General features: G+C 43.9%; 1 protein-coding gene across 1 annotated transcript in view; it reads right to left on the bottom strand.

Annotated features, from left to right (window-relative positions):
* Positions 1-15,878: 15,878 nt before the first annotated feature.
* Positions 15,879-19,883, bottom strand: part of NAT8L (N-acetyltransferase 8 like) — a 78,946-nt gene continuing 74,941 nt past the window's right edge. The window contains exon 3 of the mRNA XM_048504464.1: positions 15,879-19,871. Coding sequence (XP_048360421.1) covers positions 19,504-19,871 — 368 coding nt within the window. The 3' untranslated portion in view covers positions 15,879-19,503. The remainder of the gene's footprint in view (positions 19,872-19,883) is intronic.

The raw sequence follows: 19,883 nt of genomic DNA on the forward strand, positions 1-19,883 counted from the left end.
TGAGCTGTGATGTGCTGGTGATTTTGGGGTGACCAAGTGGTAAAATCAGGAGGATCCATGCTTTTTACCACATTTTTGTGTTACTGTGCACCACTGAGCATGGGATGTGTGATTGTTGTGCTCAGACATGTGATTCGCTAAGGGCTTGGGCTGTGATGTGCTTGTGATTTTGGGATGAGTTTGTGCCGAAATCCGGAGGATCCATCAGGATCCATGTTTTTCAAGCAGGTTGGGCAAATGTCCCCATCCACAGCCCAACATGCCAGCCAAGCCCCCCAGGAAAGCCCCCCAAAGGCAGCCTGGGCAGCGGGCCCTTCTGCAGATGCCCCCTCTCCAAGGTCAAGCGGGACCCTCCTCCAGCTCCTTCCTTTTCGAGCATGTCTGTCGCTACCCCTCCCAGACTCCAACTCGCCTCCCAGTCAGGGAACGCCACAGATAGTTGGAAAGGCCCTCCCCAGGGGATGGGAGAGCCACCAACGCAGTTGGGGTCAGATTTGAATGTTTCCAATGCGACAGGCTGCTCTCCCCTGCAGGGTGGCTTTCTCGATGGGCACTTCCATTTCAGACCTCCACTCAAAGTTTGGATCCCAACATGCTTCGGTTTTTTTCCAGTCAAGTAATATTTTACTGATGGTGACTCTGGGTGTTTTCAAGGCAAGAGACCTTCACAAGTGGTTTGCCGTTGTCTTCCTCTGCATGGTGACCCTGGTGTTCCCATCCAAATACTTGCCTCTGCTTTCTGCTGCATAACAACCCTCGTGTACCCATCCCAATGCTTTCCTCTGCATCAGAGGCGTTCCTCCCATTGGGCAAAGTGGGCAGTTGCCCAGGGCGCAGCCCTGTGGAGGGCGCAAAAACTGCAGGTTCGTTTGTGGGATTTTTTTGTATTTTCAGTGTTTTTCCATTTCTGGCCTGCATAGAGCGCTGTTTTTAGGCTAGCAGCACCAAAATTTCAGGGATGTTTTGGGAGACTCTCCTGATGCTATCACCCAGGTTTGGTGAGGTTTGGTTCTGGGAGTCCAAAGTTATGGACTCCCAAAGGGGGTGTTTCCAATGGGAGCTAATAGGAGATGAGGCTACACCTTTGAGAGTCGATAACTTTGGACCCCCTGAACCAAACTTCACCAAACCTGGGAGGTATCATCAGGAGAGTCTCTTACTGATACCACCCAGGTTTTGTGAAGTTTGGTCCAGGGGGTCCAAAGCTATGAACTCCCAAAGGGGGTGCCCCATCATCCATTGTTTCCAATGGGAGCTAACAGAAGATGGGGGCTACACCTTTGAGGGTCCATAACTTTGGACCCCCTGAACCAAACTTCACCAAACCTGGGTGGTATCATTAGGAGAGTCTCCTAAAGATACACTGAATGTTTGGTGCTGCTAGATTAACAATTGCACCCCTGACAGCAGGCACCCCTCAAATTTCCCCAGATTTTCCTTTTAAATCCCCCCCCCCTTTGACATGGATTTAAAGGGAGAATCTGAGGTCCCCACTGAAAGGGATGCTGTTTCAGGTTGGGGGAGAATCAACTCCAAAATAGCATAACTTTCAATGTTGCTTAAACTGGGAACCCCAGATTCTTCCTTTAAGGTCGATTTAAAAGAAGAAACTGGGCTCCCTAGTTTAAACACCATTGAAAATGATGCTGTTTGGGGGTGGATTCCAGCATCACTTGTTTAAACTAAAGAGCCCAGATTCTTCTTTTAAATCCACCTTAAAGGTTGAATCTGGGGTTCCCAGTTTAAATAACATTGAAAGTGATGCTTTCCCCCACAATTGGGGGGACTGGATACAACACCATAAAATGTTTTCATAGTAATAATAAAACAATTTGAAAGCATTTTGAAAATGTTTTCAAAAAATTATTTTTGCTGTGTGGCACGGCTTATTGCTGTGTTCAGATTTGTGAGTTGGGGCATGTTCCATAGTGTGATGGTGACTTTGAAACAACCTGGTGTAAAAAATCATTGCTTGGTCACAGTGCGGGAGGGTGGCCACCCATGGGGGGGGGCGCCAAACTCCAGTTTGCCTAGATGTGCCACTGGGCATAGCTACAAGGTGGGGTGCGCGTTGCATTGGGCATGTGCCTGGGGGGCATCAAACTCAGGTTTTGCCCAGGGCTCCAGTTTGCCTAGCTACGCCGCTGCTCTGCATAGCAACCCTCGTATTCCCACCCAAATACCTTCCTCTGCTTTCTTCTGCATGGCGACCTTGGTGTTCTGTCAGAGGGATGCTATCTAGGTATTCCCGGAATCATGAATCTGCCTAAAATAATACATTGCTGATGCTATTGAAATATATGTAACCACTGCCAGCTGTGCATTCTTTCCTTGATTTTTGCTGTATGGCTTCACATGCATTTAGACAACTAGGCTTCCCCTGGCCCTCCTGTCCCATGGGAACAATGTTGCTTTGTTATCTCGTGGGGCAGGAAGCCAGGTGGCTCTCTCTCTTGCTATCTGCTGGCGATCTTGGGTGCCTGAGCGCCAAAAACTGTTTTTCACAAATTCTTGGGGAAATGGGAGGGGGGCTCGCTTGGGGGATAAAGAGGATTGTGAATGCCAGATCCACCAGAACTGTCTTTACCAGTGTGGTACTTTGATGCCTGCTCAATAAATGCTACTGATCAATACTTCAGAGTCCATTTGTTGGCTTAAGGGTCCAAGACCTAACATGTTCCCATCCAAATACTTGCCTGTTCTGCTTTTGAGATCTGACAAGATCAGGCTAGCCTGGGCTATAGCGGTCAATGTGCAATGTACACAGCAGACTTTATTTAATTCCTTTGTACCTTGCCATTAGTGATTACATCATTCTCCTCTTCTCCATTTTATCCTTACAACAACCTTGTGAAGTAGGTTAGGCTGAGAGTGTGCCTGGCCCAAGGTCACCCAATGAGCTGCCATGGCACAACTGGGGCTTTGAATCTGGGTCTCCCAGACAATAAATAGTTGGACACTCTTAATCACTATAGCACACTGGCCCTCAGTGCTTACAATGCGCTGCCTTCCACTTGGTTGTTTGGGCCAAGAGCTTAGGCTCTGCATATACGCTGCACACAAAATATCCCACCTTGCACTGTCTTTAAAAAAAAAAGGATTTCTGGAAAACCAGATAAAATGCTATGAGTTCCACATACAAAGTTCCCAGCATGAAAACAAAACAAAATATAAATTATCAGATGCTGATAAGGCTACTAATAGCCATTCAGAGGCACGTATGCCTCTTTCTGTCAAACTTCCTACTGGTGGACATCCAAGAGGCAGTTGGTTGGACACTGTGTGAGCAGAATGCTGGACCTTATGGGTCTCTTTGTCAGACCTAGCAAAGGTCTCACATGGGGACCCTGTTACCTGAAATGGTAGGGTCTGTCCCTTCTAGAATGGGAAATTAGAAGAACAGACCTTGCTTTGTGAGAGCGGGTAACCATTAATCTTTTCCACTGGAGTTCACAAAGGTGGGTTTCTGCAAGAATTCCACAGAGTCAGAGAAGTAAAGTTTAACAGTTTTACTGAGGAAAAATAAAACAATAAACTTACACACGCAAATGAGAAATGCAGGCACACAGAGCATTCAAACAGTCCTAGGCTATAGACAGAGTTGGGGGAATAGGCTGGGAATAGAGCAGGGCATTGCAGGAAAGGTGATAATTACCTTATCTTGGAGTGGAAAGGCCCAGAAACAGAGTCCAATGCCTGTGCTGGATTCCAAAGAGGCAGGGTAAAGCAGTTGGTGCACAGTGCAACGGAACAATAGTCAGTTCAGAAGACACTGGGCACAGTGTACTAGACCAGAGGTCAGTCCAGAAACACTGAGCGAAGACTGCTGGACAAACAGGAAAATTTGGCCCTCTACCAATGTTAAGAGAGCTAATTTTCCTAAAACAAAGAAAGTTTTTGTCTTCTGTGATAGGACAGTAAAGTTGATGTTTGGCTTAATGACCCAAGCCAGGGAGTGTCCAGCAATTGATTAGATTTAGGGTAAAACTGGTAAAGGATTTCATTGACAGACTGCAATGAAAAAAGGAAAGATGATTCTGGCAAAAAGGGGCCAAGCAGTTGATAATATGGTTAGCCCCCATCCCACAGAGAAGCACAGACTTGAGGCCCATCCCAGCAGTAGACTCCCGAGGCCAGATCGTTAGATAGCAAGGCACCTGCAAAAGCAAAAGGAACTCTCCACATCTCCCCCTCCTAACAAAGCCGGTCTGACACCAGGGCACATCCAGGGGAGACTGCTAGAGCACCGCTTGTCCTTAATCTAGATTCGTCCTTAAGAGCAGCAGGAAACAGCCTTCGCTGCTTCCCAGAGGATCAGCCCTTCTGGTAATTGAAGAGTCTGGTCATGTTTCCCCTTCAGTCTCCCCCAAATTCGACACACTCCGTTTCTTTAATGTTTCCTCATAAGATTTGTTTTCCAGACCCCAGGACGTCTCTGCTATCTTCCGCTAAACACAATCTGACCCTTTTGTCCTGGATAACTAAATCTAAACAACAAACTAACCCACCATTGCCCTAGGTGTAATTATTCTGAACAATGTGATATAATCTGCAAGCTTTTCTAACCTCTTGTCCATTTTGACTCCAAATTACTTATATTTACCACTCATATTTACCATGATTTACCACCCACCTGCCTGCCCTCTTAAAAATATTCATTACTGCTACTTGTTCTGACACAGAACCTTGGGAGAACCCACTGCTTACATTAGGGGTCCCCAACCTTTTTGCGCCTGTAGGCATATTTGAAATATAGACACAGGGTTGTGAACACAGCCTCAAAATGACCCCCATGGAAGGTGGAGCTAGCCACAAAATATCTCTCTCTCTCTCTCTCTCTCTCTCACACACACACACACACACACAGAGGAAAACCAAGTGCAGGCAGCAGAAGGAGTAATTCTACAAAAGACACCCAGACAGAGGAAGGAGAAAGAGAACGAGACCAGTATTGTGGCAGCCACTGACGCAACATTATTTTAATCCGCATAGCCAATCAAATCTCCAGTTGCCAATTGGGAGCCCTTTTGGGTAGGAGCACTTTCCCAGCCACACTCACATTCTAAAAGTACTTTGTGGGCACCAGAAAAGTTTTCAGTGGTTGCCGTGGTCCCCACGGTGTCATGTTGGGGCCTTCCATTATAATCAGGGTCCATTTGATCCTATCCTTTACATTTTATTAACCCAGTACTTTTATCCCATGGTCACTAAGTTTCCTTTTGCCAAAACATTTGTGAAAGTTTTGAATATAATATCTACTCAGTTATCCCTTATGAATGTTTGTTGGCATATTTAACAAAATTTAATTTTAAGGAGATTCGTGACGCAAGACTTCCATTTGAAGAATTCATCCTTGTTCTTTTTCAGGACATCCTTTCATCTTCTGTGCGTTTCCATCAGCATTCACTGCAAATGCTACGTCAGAGTTTCAGTCACCAACTGGATTGTGATTTACCACCCACCTACCTGCCCTCTTAAAAATATTCATTACTGCTACTTTTGTTTGGCCAATGTTAAACAGGTAAACAAAATGTAAATATTAAAGGGAGATGGTCACTGATAATTTGGTCACCTGTTACAAAGGGGTCAAGGAGAGTCCACATGTCAGATGATATCAAAACATAATGCTACACCTCTAGATCCCCTTCTGCACATGCAGAATAATGCACTTTCAATCCACTTTTGCAATTGTTTGCAAGTGGATTTTGCTATTTTGTACAGTAAAATCCAGCTGCAAAGTGCACTGAAACTGGATGGGAAGTGCCTTATTCTCCATGTGCAGCCCAGGTGACACCAAAGTGCATTAATCAGAGTTATCAAACTGTGTTAGCCCATTTAACCAAAACTTATTGAACAGGAAAACTTGGCCAGGATGCCGGCAGAGTTAAAGATGGTGTCCTTTGATCTATGCAGTTGTGGGGTGAATGGGAGTTCGGCAGCATCTTGATCAGTCCCCACGCTGCAAAAAAGAGACTGTAGATCACGACCTGCTTTTGTATTAACGCTCCCGGCCAGAATGATCTCTGTCAGGATGACTGCATTCTAGCACCCTCACTGATATTACTGACAGTTTGTGCGGAGAAAAGGCAGTTCGGGCTTTTCCACGCTGTTCTCAAGATGCTGAATAGAGGACTGTTTTAACAAGACTTCGTTTCCATCATTGGGGAACTGACAATAAGGCTGTGAGGCAATTCCAATGTGCAAGCAAGGACAATTAGTCCAAACTGGTGGGCATATAAACATTGACTGCAATCATGGTATCAGTTCCAAAAATAAGTTGGATTGCCTGAGCAATGGGAAGGCAATTCTGAAGTTTGGTTGAATCCAGGGTGAAAGAAACAAGACCAGAAAAACAGCCTAATAAATGGCCTTGTTGAGTTGACTTACAGGCTGATAGGGGTTATGATTTAAATCCATCAACATATATCAGTGATTGGAGTCAGGCTTCCTGCAATAGAGTTAAATAATTTTTTTTAAAAAAATATAATCAAGAAAATCCTGGTTCTTAGCCTTATTCCTCCCCCTCGCCATGTTCCGTAAAATGAACTTGATTTTGGGTGGGGGTGGGGTGTCAGATTCTGTTTCACGGGGGTTGGGATATTGCCTTGCCTTTCGTGCTGCTATGCTTTTCTTCCACAGCTGCCTCATCTCGATGTAGCTGTAGTGGAGTCTGACCTTGGAGGACAAGTGACATGTTCTAGTGAATTCGGTACTGTCTTGGTTCACATGGGGGTGGGGTGGGAGTCATGCAACATCTTATCCAAATTCTGAGCTTGGGAGCTCAGAACAGTCTTCTGCTTTCCACCTGTCTCAGCAATAAAATAATCTTTGAACTTTCAAGTGTTCCATTGTCTGTTCAGGGGAGTTCTGACATTGGGTGGTGGTGAGTAAAACAGATAATGGACCATGACGATAGTATCAGAGGGCAGCCATGCTGTTCTGCAGCAGAAGAGATATGTTGAATCCTGGTGCACCTTAGAGACCATATTTTCTTAAGTTAACACAGCTCAATCTTCCTTCAGGTCTGGCTTTGGGAAGCTTTGGAAAGCAACCTCTGCTTGCAGCTGTATAAAGGGAAATGATCTGATCACTGCCTGTTACTAGCATTGGAACAGATCAAAATAGTATTGTGGGTTTTTTCTGTGCGTCATTGTGGATGACATCATTGTGAAGTCTGTGAAGTCATTGCAGGTGACTTCAAAATAGGCCAGGATTTAATCCTGTAGTGTTACTCCTTTCACATAGAATGTCCAACCTATGGGCCAGATTTTGAGTGTGATTGTCCATAGCCTTGGATGTTGTCAATACATAGATGATACCCAGTTGAATATAGTTGCAGATGGTAGTCATACTGGTCAGCAGTAGAAGAGCTAGATTCAAGTTTAGTAGCATCTTACAGACCAACAAAATTTTCATAGTCTCCCCCCACCCTCCAATCCAGTTGGTCTCTAATGTGCTCCTGGATTCAAATCTAGCTCCAACTCTGTATGTCATTGAATAAGCCTTCAGAAGTGCCAGGCCACTGTCAAGACGGTGTGGTCAACTGGCCAAGGAATAAGAAGCTAAGCTTGAATACAGTGGTAAGGGAGACATGATGCTAGCTGGTAAGGCAATGTCCTCGCTGGAGATTGCTCCCATCTACCCTAACTAATGTTAGGATGAAGCTTGGAATGAAAAGGCAGAACAACGATGCACCCCATCCACTCAAGTAACCTCACAATGTTCTGGAGTTAAAAGACCAGAACACGGACTCTCAGTGTATGGACTTTCCGAAGTCATTATTTCAATATATTACATATTAGGATTACCATTACAAACAACTAGGGGGGGGGCTTCATTCCTCCTCTCTCCTGCAGTATTGCAATGGATACATCAGCCTGGAACATCTGCCACACTTCCAAGGCTTTGTGTGAGTTATTTAGCCCCCCTCCACAATCTTCAAGTTTCTATACTTCCATAAGTGAGATAGGCAGGTTCCTGTCCTAATTCTCACAAGTGAGATAGGCAGGTTCCTGTCCTAATTCTCACAATCTTGGGCTGTGTGTGTGTGTGTGCAAATCTTGGGAAATAAGGCTAAACTGATCTAAGGATCATGTGTAAGAAATTAAGCTGCCCATCATGATGAAACTGTACATAGACACACTCAGATGCTGACCAGTTAATCCAAGACAACTGTCAATTTCTTTTTCATTGTCATCCGTTTGTTTTCAATACATGGAAATATGATATCTACTAGTGGCACAATTTTTATTAAATACATATCATTAAATGTATCAGTAGGCCATATATTAAATATATTTTTTAAATTGCTTGGGCAAAGTTATACAGACTTTTAGCTCATAACTTGTTACAGTTTTGTTTAAATTGGCAAATCCCGTAAGACTTTATTCAATCATACATCGTTTTACAGCAGCAGTTTCATATTTTCACATTTTGCTTAGTAAAATCTAACCTAATAACCCTTCTCTAATCAAGCTTTAATCACAGTAAAACTGGTTGGTTTTTTTCACAGTTACTGCGGCCATCGGGAACAAGAGATCTAGCCATTCACGTCCACCTGCTGCCCCAGTGGAGCAGACGGCAGCCACATTGACAGCCATGCCTTCAAAAAGGTCCTCAGCGCCCCACCCGTGGAAAGCTGACTGTGGCCCAGCAGCTCCAAGCACAGCCTGGAAGACACGGCTGAACAGCTCGCAAATTGAGCATCGACTGGCTCTGGCAACTGAATTACATTTGCATGCTCAGGATATTCAAGCATCAAGTATCTTTATTGTCGGCTTTCACAGGAAAAAATACATTCAATTGACATTCTATTGTTGAGAGACATTTGCTTTGTCATGTAGGAATCAGGAGTCCAGGACTGACCTTTGGTTGCTGGTGGAGCTGCCTGCGGGGGCATTTATTTATTCTGTACCTGGCCAGTGGGCTCTGGCATCTGGTGAAAGGGCTGGGGCAGCCTCTCTGTTTCCCAGTTTTTAGAATGCTTCAAAGGAGTCAGGTGCTTTAAAGCATTTCAAACATCCCTTCAGTAACCGGTTCCGTGTCAATCCGCTACACATTAAGGACGTTCGCACAAGCATGAAGGAAACCGAGATTTGTCAGTTTCAAGTGACTAATTAACAGCAAGAATGCAGAAGAAAGAAGTTTTAAACCACAGGTTTTTAGCAAGGGTTACAGTTAGGCTTGTCATCTGAATTTACCGATATGTAGAAATAAAGGTCCAATTTAAGACTCACTTGTGAAAACAGTCTTGATCTTCCTTGAGCAACAGCTCCCCTTGATAGCTGGGACTTCTGCCCTAACCCTTTTACCCCACTGGAGTCTGCACCTGGATTTTGTAAACAACGTTTTTTTTATAATGGTAATTATTGCTGTCTTAAATACACAGGACTCATAGCCTCTCCCTTTTAGAAAGCACAGGACTTACTATGGTGAGCATAGAAGGAACACAATTCCCCCCCCCCCCCCCCCCGCCATGTTTTTGTCACTGCAAAAATTGGCAGATAACATGATTGTCGAGGGCCACAGCCTGGTTGCCACTGACCTGTCTGCCCCTGACACTTTATACAGGAAGTCTGTCATACGATACATTCCCAAGCAGAGAGTTGACCGGCCATTGCCAGCAATGGAGGATGCAGGTCAGTAGGATGACGGGCAAAGGAAGACCAGCTCTCATCCATGCAACTTGTCGGCCATTTGCAATCTTCTCACTAAAGGAAGTGAGAACTGATTTTTCCCCCAACATTCAATTTGCAGAGAATTGAGCAAGACGACTGGAAATGTGTTAACAATCCACTGACTGCACACAAAACATTAACATCTCTGTTGCTAGTTCACATCCAAGGCTGTTTCCCCATCTGTGATGCGCTGATATTGACAACGGGCATTAGTTGTGGTCTGTGAGTGCACGGGGGGTTGTGTCCCACCTGGCCTTAAAAATCACACTCCCAGTCCCATCTGACGCACAGCCACACTTTTCGAAGTCCACTGACTTCAGTGGACTTGGCTGTCAAGTCGCAGCCAACATGTGGTGGACCCCCACGGGGTTTCCGAGACAAGAGAGGTTCAGAGGTGGTTTGCCATTGCCTGCCTCTGCCTGGGTGGTCTCTCCCATCCAAGTGCTAAACAGGGACAGCCCTGGGGTGCTGCTGTGTGGTTTCCGGGCTGTCTGGCCGTGTTCTAGCAGCATCCTCTCCTGACGTTTCACCTGCATCTGTGGCTGGCAGCATCTTCAGAGGATCATTACCCTGAGGATGCCAGCCACAGATGCAGGCGAAACATCAGGAGAGGATGCTGCTAGAACACGGCCAGACAGCCCAGAAACCACACAGCACCCCAGTGATTCCGGCCGTGAAAGCCTTCGACAATACAGGGACAACCCTGCTTAGCTTCTGAGATGTGGTGAGTTTCAGAAATTCAGAACAGGGATCACTGGACTTAGACGGGTGTAATTTTGAAGAAGAAAAGTTTTGATATATACCCTGCTTTTCTCAACTGTAAGGGATCTGAAACCAGCTTATAAACTTCTTCCCTTCCTCTCCCTTTAACAGGCACCTTGGGAGGTTGGTGGGGCTGAGAGTTTTGAGAGAACTGTGACTGACCCAAGGTCACCAGCAGGTTTCACACGGAGGAGTAGGGAATTGAACCCAGTTCACCAGAGTAGAGTCCACTGCTCTAAACCACGACACCCCACTGGCTCGCCTGGGCTGAGACTACAGATTCAGCAGAAGTATATCAATGTTGTTTCTAGCTGGCACCCCTGAACAATCCTAAGAGCAAAGGGCCCAATGATGGAAACATAACATTATGATCACAATGTACAGAAACCAATAAAAAGGAACGCACAAATACACACTCTAAACATGACTCTAGAGGAAAGGGGCACAATGATTCTAATCCTTCATGGTTTCTTACAGAAATGAAAGACTATATGATATGTATTTGGACACATTTTGCGCATAATCCAGGCAAGCTAGACAATCCCAAATGGTAATTATTTCAGTGGAAAGAAGTTTCGATTTTGCTCAGTTTACCTCCTTCTGTGCTGAAGCTGGTTTTACCTTCCCCATATATCATACGTATATGGAGATTTAAATCTACATTTTGTATAATGACCTTCTCGCCCCACCCCCGGCCCCCAAAATAATTGAAATCCAAACTAAACCACCATTTGTGATTATATCAGAACCACGTGGCTTCTGCTTGGGGAGATGGTTTTTTCAGGGGAGAACTGAACACGCGGCTGCTCTCTGGTCATCTGAGCATTCGTTTTGTAAAAGCAAGCAAGCACATAGTCCTTGTCTACGTAAACCTAGTCTCTTCCTTTATTTTCTATCGTCAGAGAGGTTCTGAATGCTCAGTTGTATCAATTAGCCAGTTTTTCAATAATCTCTCTATACCAACAATTGACAGATTTCATTTATACAGCTTTGTCATGTATAGCTTTCCCTTAGAGCCCTGGGTGCTGCTACCATTTTTTGCTGGCAGATTTTGAGTCTGTGGTAAGCCACTCAGTTGCAAAATATCTGGCTATTGTGATTTCCCTAAAAGGCATTGAATTATCATACTATCTTTATGTTGTGACTATATTATTAGTTGTTGTTTCAGCTGTTTGTACAATTTTGACAGAGTATTATAATTATTTGCTACTATTCCACTGATTTTAACTGCATTATAAATTGCTATTTACTATTCAGGTGCTTAAGAACTCTGATCAAAATGAGTTCAACAATAAAGTATATAGCACTGCATTGACGGGAGCAACAAAGGAAAAGTGGATAATGGTACTCTTTAGTCACAACTCTGCCCTCCGTCCAGGCATCCTTCAGTTGATGGCTATTCCACACCCACCACCTCAACCCTACCTGAGATAGCTCAGCAGGCCTACCTGGGCCTGATGCCTCCATTCCCATGTTAAAGGGACAAAAGCTTAGTTTCTTGTACCTGTCACTTCTGGGTGATCTGGTCACCCAACACAGCAATCAAAATACCACACAGACATGTAGACTGAACACCAGGTCATTCACCTTACCAACAGTGGACTATCTTATCTTGGCTTTCAGTGAAAATGTTTTTAACTGTTATTGTATGCTGCCTTGGACCATGAGGAAAGGTGGGATATAAATATTTTAGTAAACAAAATATACCCCCAACTCTCATAGCTGAAGGTGTTTAATGCCAAGGTGGTCCAGTACCTACTGTATGGAATCCCTGTCTGGATCCAAGCTTGGCATAAGAACTTGGAGCACATCCAATCAAACTTCCTATATAAGATATTTGGCACCCCTCATTGTGCCCCTTATGGTGTGCTCTGCCTGGAATCAGGGCAGCATCTATTAGAAACTAGGGCATGGGCTGTGACTTTTAAGTTTTGGCTGTGGCTGTGCTTCTGCATGGATCCAAAAAGCTTATCTTTGCTAGAAATGAGGGAGCTTCAGCTTTCTTAGTGGTGGCTTCATATTGGAAAAAAAAATCTTCTCCTTGGGTTTCTCATGGGAGTCTCTTCATATGCTTACCGCCACGGAAATCTACCATCATCTAAAGACCAGACTGTATGACCAGGAATCCCAATCTCTCCCGAGTGCTGCGCAAAGCTCTTGTTCCCCTCTATACTTTGGGATCACACCCCAGAAATCTAGCTCTGCTGTATGTTTAGAACAGCTTGTTAACTACAAGTGCAGATGGGTCATGACCAGAGCAAGGTGCAACTCATTCCCCTCTGTCTATCTTCAAGGTCGTTTCCTTAACATCGCACGAAGTGAGCATTGTTGTCGGTACTGTCCCAACACTATGGACTCAATCTCTCATATCCTGCTTTACTGTTCGAGGTATAATGATATTAGAACCAATCTGGGAGCTTTACTACCTCTAGAATTTATGTTTTTTTTCAGACAAACTAAAAATGTCTAAGCTATTGAACAGCCCTCATGTAGAAATTTCTGAAGCAGTTGCCACATTTTTAATCCATGTTCTACATGATGTGTAACAATGATCCTGTTATTGCATTTGGAATGTATGGTACTTCTGGTTTATGCCTAATAAAGGTTTTTGGATTGGATTGGATTGATTGGACATTACAGATTGACATTTAAGGAACAAAGGGTGTGCTAAAAGATGACAGGGAGATTGCAGAGAAGCTGAATGAATTCTTTGCATCTGTCTTCACCCAAGAGGAGGTGAGGAAAATTCCTGCACCTGAACCAAGCTTCTTAGGAGGCGAATCCGAGGAACTAGCAAAGATAGTGGAAGACAAGGAAGAAGTTCTGGCAGCCATTGATAAACTAAATGCTACCAAATCCCCTGGCCCAGATTGCATTCATCCAAGAGTTCTTAAAGAGCTCAAGCATGAAATTGCTGATCTTCTCACTTTAATATGCAACTTATCTCTGAAATCAGGCTCCATCCCTGAAGACTGGAAGATGGCCAATGTCACACCAATCTTTAAGAAAGGATCTAGGGGGGGACCCAGGAAATTACAGGACAGTCAGTTTGACATCTGTTCCTGGTAAATTAGTAGAATCTATAATTAAAGATAAAATTATAAAACATATAGAAAAGCAAGACCTGCTGAGAAAGAGTCAGCATGGCTTTTGCAGAGGCAAATCCTGTCTTACAAACTTACTAGAGTTCTTTGAGGGTGTAAACAGGCATGTGGATAAGGGGGAACCAGTGGACATTGTCTACTTGGATTTCCAAAAGGCTTTTGACAAAGTTCCTCACCAGAGACTATTGAGAAAACTCAGCAATCAAGGAATAAGAGAGGAAGTCCTCCTATGGATTAAAAACTGGTTGAGGAACAGGAAACAAAGAGTGGGTGTAAATGGGAAATTCTCACAATGGAGAGATGTAGGGAGTGGTGTCCCCCAAGGATCAGTTTTGGGACCAGTGCTCTTTAACCTATTCATAAATGACCTGGAAGTAGGGGTGGGTAGCGTGGTGGCCAAGTTTGCAGATGATACCAAATTATGTAGGGTGGTGAGAACCGCAAAGGATTGCGAAGAGCTCCAAGCGGACCTTGATAAATTAGGTGAGTGGGCTAGGAAATGGCAAATGCAGTTCAATGTAGCAAAATGTAAAGTGATGCACATAGGGGCAAAAAATCCAAACTTCACATACACGCTACAGGGGTCAGTGCTATCAGTCACAGACCAGGAAAGGGATTTGGGCGTCTTAGTTGATAGTTCCATGGGAATGTCAACTCAATGCATGGCAGCTGTGAAAAAGGCAAACTCTATGCTGGGGATAATTAGGAAAGGAATTCATAATAAAACTGCAAAGATTGTCATGCCCTTATATAAAGCAGTGGTGCGACCGCACTTGGAGTACTGTGTTCAGTTCTGGTCGCCACATCTCAAAAAGGATATCGAAGAGATAGAAAAAGTGCAGAGAAGGGCAACGAGGATTATTGAGGGACTAGAGCGCCTTCCTTATGAGGAGAGGCTGCAGCGTTTGGGACTCTTTAGTTTGGAGAGGAGACGTCTGAGGGGGGATATGATTGAAGTCTATAAAATTATGCATGGGGTAGAAAATGTTGACAGAGAGAAATTTTTCTCTCTTTCTCACAATACTAGAACCAGGGGGCATCCATTGAAAATGCTGGGGGGAAGAATCAGGACTAATAAAAGGAAACATTTCTTCACACAACGTGTGATTGGTGTTTGGAATATGCTGCCACAGGAGGTGGTGATGGCCACTAACCTGGATAACTTTAAAAGGGGCTTGGACAGATTGATGGAGGAGAAGTCGATCTATGGCTACCAATCTTGATCCTCTTTGATCTGGGATTGCAAATGCCTTAACAGTCCAGGTGCTCGGGAGCAACAGCCGCAGAAGGCCATTGCTTTCACCTCCTGCAGGTGAGCTCCCAAAGGCACCTGGTGGGCCACTGCGAGTAGCGGAGAGCTGGACTAGATGGACTCTGGTCTGATCCAGCTGGCTTGTTCTTGTGTTCTTGTGTATTACATGGCCTATGGAAACTTCTCTGCAAACCTGGCCATCCAGAGCTGGCTGCTGCTGCTCACAAGTGTCGGGATGGGACAGTCACAGAATGTGATGTCTCATGAGTTCTTCCTATCGCGAAAGGTACAAGAAGAAGGTTGTGTTGTGGGTTCCATTTTCTTGGCTGTGGGTCTGTTTCCACCCCAGGACTTTAACAGAAGTGCAAGGGGATCCAAAATGGGGATCTGTGTGCTCGACAGCAATATCAGTTTCACATGAAGGTAGCTGAACAGCTTATGAGAGAACTCCTGTTCACTGATGACACCACCCATGTAAGTCATATCTTGGAGAATATTCAGTTTATTATAGATCATTTGGTCTTTATCTTAAAATGCTCTGCTTGTGCTTTATGGAGTAGATAGTTGGTCAACACAACAAATATCACAGTTCCACCATAAATGACAAGATGTTTCTCAGTTCATCTAAGGAAGCTTGGACAGTGAGCTTCCTAACAGTTCCGTAGCTGAACAGTGAGATGCCACAGTATGTGTTTTTGGTGTGGGTGGGCATGGCACTGTCAACACTATTACTGGGATCCACAAAGTGTTTTTAGAAAGTGGGTACAGCTTTTGCCCAACAAGGCTTCTGATTGGCTATAGTAGATTTGACTCACTACTCTGGGCAAGGTTGGATGGAGATTTGGGTTGGAAGATAGTGTCTCTGAGTAGCTATATGTGCAATATCTGCAGAAAAGCAGTGCATAACATATGCAAACTCTGGATGCAGAGTGCTCCTCAGTGTATGTACATAAGCCAAACTTGGATTTGACCCTGTATAAAGTGTGAAGCTATTTATACTTCTAATGTTTTATCTCTACCGACAAGGACTCCAAGGAAAACTTTATTTCCTCACTGCATACTATACCTTTTTATTAAAAAAAAAAAAGCAAAACACTGTTATCTACCCTGTCTCCTTTCACAGATTTATACCCACAGACAACTGAAATCTTTTATTTCATGAATCTGTCAGGTTTCTGAAATGCCTGTTCTCTACTGCTGTTGTCTTGTAATACAAAGCACTCTTAATTTACCTTTTTTGTCCCCAGCCATCTTTAATTCACATTTAAGCACTTACTTATTGCGTCCAGTTTTGAGCATATTTACTGTGATCTTTTAGACTTGTTTAATAAAACTTACTTTGCTTTGTCCTCTGTAGGGTTTTGTGCTACAGTTTTAAGTGTAATTCACACATTTTCCCAGAGACACTCTGGACGTGGCACAGAGTGAGGGCCCTTCTTTTCTTTACTATAAAGAGTGGTACTTTCCTATCAGCTTCAAATAATTACAGAGTGTTTCTTGTTCAAAAGAAAATCTACTATCAAATCTGCCTACAACCTTTTTCTAGAATTTTTAAAACGTATTCTATGTATTTGAGCACATATTAAATTTTTGGCTGTTTTTTTAATCTTTGACATTTCCCCCCTCGAGCTAGCTGAGGAAATACAAGAGGTGTTCGCCTCATTTAAATCTGTGGGGAGTTGCCTGTTTAGGACAGGAGCTGTAAGCTTTTTGGGTACAAAGTTTCTTTGAATTTTGACTCTGAGTTGCACCTATCCCTTTCATCATGGTACATCCTTTTCCTATGCATTTTCCACTTAGAAGGGCTGTACCATGTCAGAACCAGAACATCACAGTCTGCTCTCAGTTTCCAAAAAAGGAAGCTGAAGTGAAAGAATTGTAGTTCAAGAGAGAGGTGACACCTGCTTGTGTTTCTCTAGCAAGAGGAATAACACTTCAAAAACCATCTATTTTTAAAAACTTATTCCAAAATGCTCTCTTAGAGGTAATCTAATGTTTCACTGACACTTCTGTGGTAAGGCTTGAATTCCAAGGGCCTTTTCAGATATGAAAGTGGTAAACTACACAAGAATAGGAATCAAAACCCATCATGTTCTTTAAGTGCCTCAGGTAAAAATAATATTCAATTTAGACTTCATGTCTTGTCCATCAGCAGGTTGTTCAGGCTAGATACTGTAACTGTTTCTCCAGAAATAATTTAGTGCAATGATAACAGAGGAACAAAAAATAATTAAAAGGCACAAGAAGGTTTTTTCCACTTTTCCTAACATTTTATAATATTATTCTGTGTTACGCAGATTAATGAAATCACCAAAAACAGCTAAAAAATATTTTACCAATTTCTGTACACTATACACCTCTATCCTACACCTTCCAACAAAACACATTTCAACTTCAGCATAGAAATAGTTGAGGAAAAAACACAACCCACACTCACACACGCTCTGTTCCAACAGGCACACTCTATAAATCAAACTCAACTGATACCCATTTGTTTTATTGCTGGGACATGAATTGATGCTCTTGTTTTTAGGGTTAATAAAGATGATGGCGAGAAGCAAACCAGCACTGTCAGGACATCAACTAATTAAGAAGGGGGGAGGGGGAAGAGTTCTGGATTTTGTACATACTATTTGGGGGCTTTTTTGTGTGCTGCCACTCGGTCAAGTGGTGGAATCTCTCTTTTGTGACAGCAGCCCTCATCTTGATGAGCTTCTCAGTCTCCTCCGAGTCACTTGAAAGGAATATTATGGGTGCTGCTGCAAGTTTAATCAGGGTGCTTGAATTAGACTTAACTGGTTTTGTTTCAGGAGCAGGCCTGGATAATCTACTGGGAGCCAGAAATCGGACTCTCATATCTACCGGTAGTCAGTGATCTGACTCTTATCTTCAAACTGCTGAATTTCAGCAACACTGCAAAACAAGAGTTGGTTTGCACACCACTACCTCTCGTGAACACTACATACGGCTCTTTTCGTCTGATGACAGCATCGTTTCCTCTTGACTAGGGGTACCAACCTCCAGGGGAGGACTTGCAATCTCCTGGAATTATAACTGATTGCCACAAAATAGAGATCAGTTTTCCTGGAGACATCGTGCCGTGCGGAGGTCTTGCTCCTCCCCAAAACCTGGCCTTCCCAGGCTCCACCACCAAAATCACCAGGAAACTCCTATCCTGGAGTTGGCAACTCCACTCTTGGCTTTAGCAGACATGAAAAGGGTCCCTCTTTACTTCAGAAATGTTCCTTGGCCTTGCCTAATGGCCATTCTCTTTTATTTGCAAGGGATACGTTAAAAGGGGGCTCCTCTTCGAGAGGTGCAATCTTTGACTCAACCAAAATTAAGTGCAATCAGAAATGTTCTTAAGGTTTCTTAATACATCATTGTTTAAAAAACTTAAAACCTGCTGATTTCCATCAAGATATACTACATGCAAAGTTGCTGTTTCTTGAAATAAACTATAAAAATTGGCATTTCAAGCTTGAAGTTGCTGTAACTTTTGGTGGCAGGCACTTCACACGCAGACTGGGCACAGGCGCATGCCAGAACTAGGTTGCATTGCTGTTGGTATCATACTGTGCAATTGATGCATTGGACGTCATTAAAGCAGCAGTGAATTCATGGCTGGCTCAACTACTCTGCTAGCTCCTGATCGACGCAGCCTCTCGGCTTCTCCCGCTGCCTTTCACACTCTCTCCCTTTTTTCATATTGCTTTCCCAAAGCATTTAGATTGGTGCGCAAATTAGCATACGAGCATGTCGCCATAGAAACTGAGGCCCTATCACACCTCAGTTCAACCAGTCAGCTAAAGCGAGAACTTCATGAGGAAATTAAAAAATAGCAATAAATAAAAGTCATACACGACAGTCTAATGAAACCCAAAGGTATTCCACTGCATGTAGAGATGTCTGGCACAGAGCTGCAGGTTTTTGTATATACACACATTTACATTTGTTACACTGGGCTCAGGGTTCAAAACGCTTCAAGTGTATTTGCTGGCTTAGGAAAGAAAGGAGGAGAAAGGAATGAGTCATAATGTTTGGATGCACCAGGATTCTTTCGGAGGCGCATCCAAGAAGTGCAACATCTAAGCCCGCTTGGCCGCTGCTCTTGTTGGAATAAGCATGCAAACACTTCCTCTTCATGCACTGGAGCAAGCAGGCTTTTCACATTTTCTTTCAATATTATTAGCCAAGGTGTTACAGTAAAATGAACATATATACTCCTCCATAAAATACTGAGAAATGCGGTCAAGTCAGATCTCTGCACTTAGCTGTATAATGAAGTCTATCAATACTTTTTTTAAATATTTTGGGCAAGGGGGCACACACTATTTACACACAAAGGGCAAGCAGTATTGATAACATATTTAAAGTTTCTGTGCTTATGTAAGTAACCTGGGCAAGATAAGATGAGAAGGAAAGGCAGAGACAGTCCCACCATGACCTCCTGGGCTACTGAACAATCGTCCGCCTCAAGGACAGCCAGCCTGACCCCCCCCCCCGGGCGTTAGCACCATCATTCTACTCACGTGTCCGAAAAGGAGGACTCTAGTTTGTACAAGCAATCTGTACAAAGCAAAGGAATAAAATTAAATGAAGACAAAGAAACAAAAAGAGGAAAACTGCAAACAGTGACCGAAAACTCCCACAAAACACCCCCAGAGAAGATTTCGGGAGGAACAAAATTAACAAGGGTGTGTGTGTGTTATTCTTCACGCAGCTGCAGGCAGTAGCGGTGATAGCGAAGCTGGAAAAATACTTGCTCGAGTAGAGAATGCGTCATCCCCGGCAGAGTGTAGTGTTCGACCACACCCACGTGCTTGAATCCTAAAGACTCATACAACTTGTGGGCTGCTACCTTCACGGCTGTGGTTCCCAGTACGACGGAGGAATAGTTATTGATCATGGCAAACTCCAGCACTTTGCGACCCAAAGCTTTGGCAATCCCTTTACCACGGTATTTGGAGTCGACAGACATCCGACGCAGTTCCAGTGTGTTGTCTTCTTCGTTGCCTTGGGCGGCCACAATCCCCACCACGTTGCCGTCCAGCATGGCCACCCAGAAGCAGGAACCTGCATGTACAA

Source organism: Sphaerodactylus townsendi, linkage group LG07 (genome assembly GCF_021028975.2).
Source record: "Sphaerodactylus townsendi isolate TG3544 linkage group LG07, MPM_Stown_v2.3, whole genome shotgun sequence".
Taxonomy (NCBI): domain Eukaryota; kingdom Metazoa; phylum Chordata; class Lepidosauria; order Squamata; family Sphaerodactylidae; genus Sphaerodactylus; species Sphaerodactylus townsendi.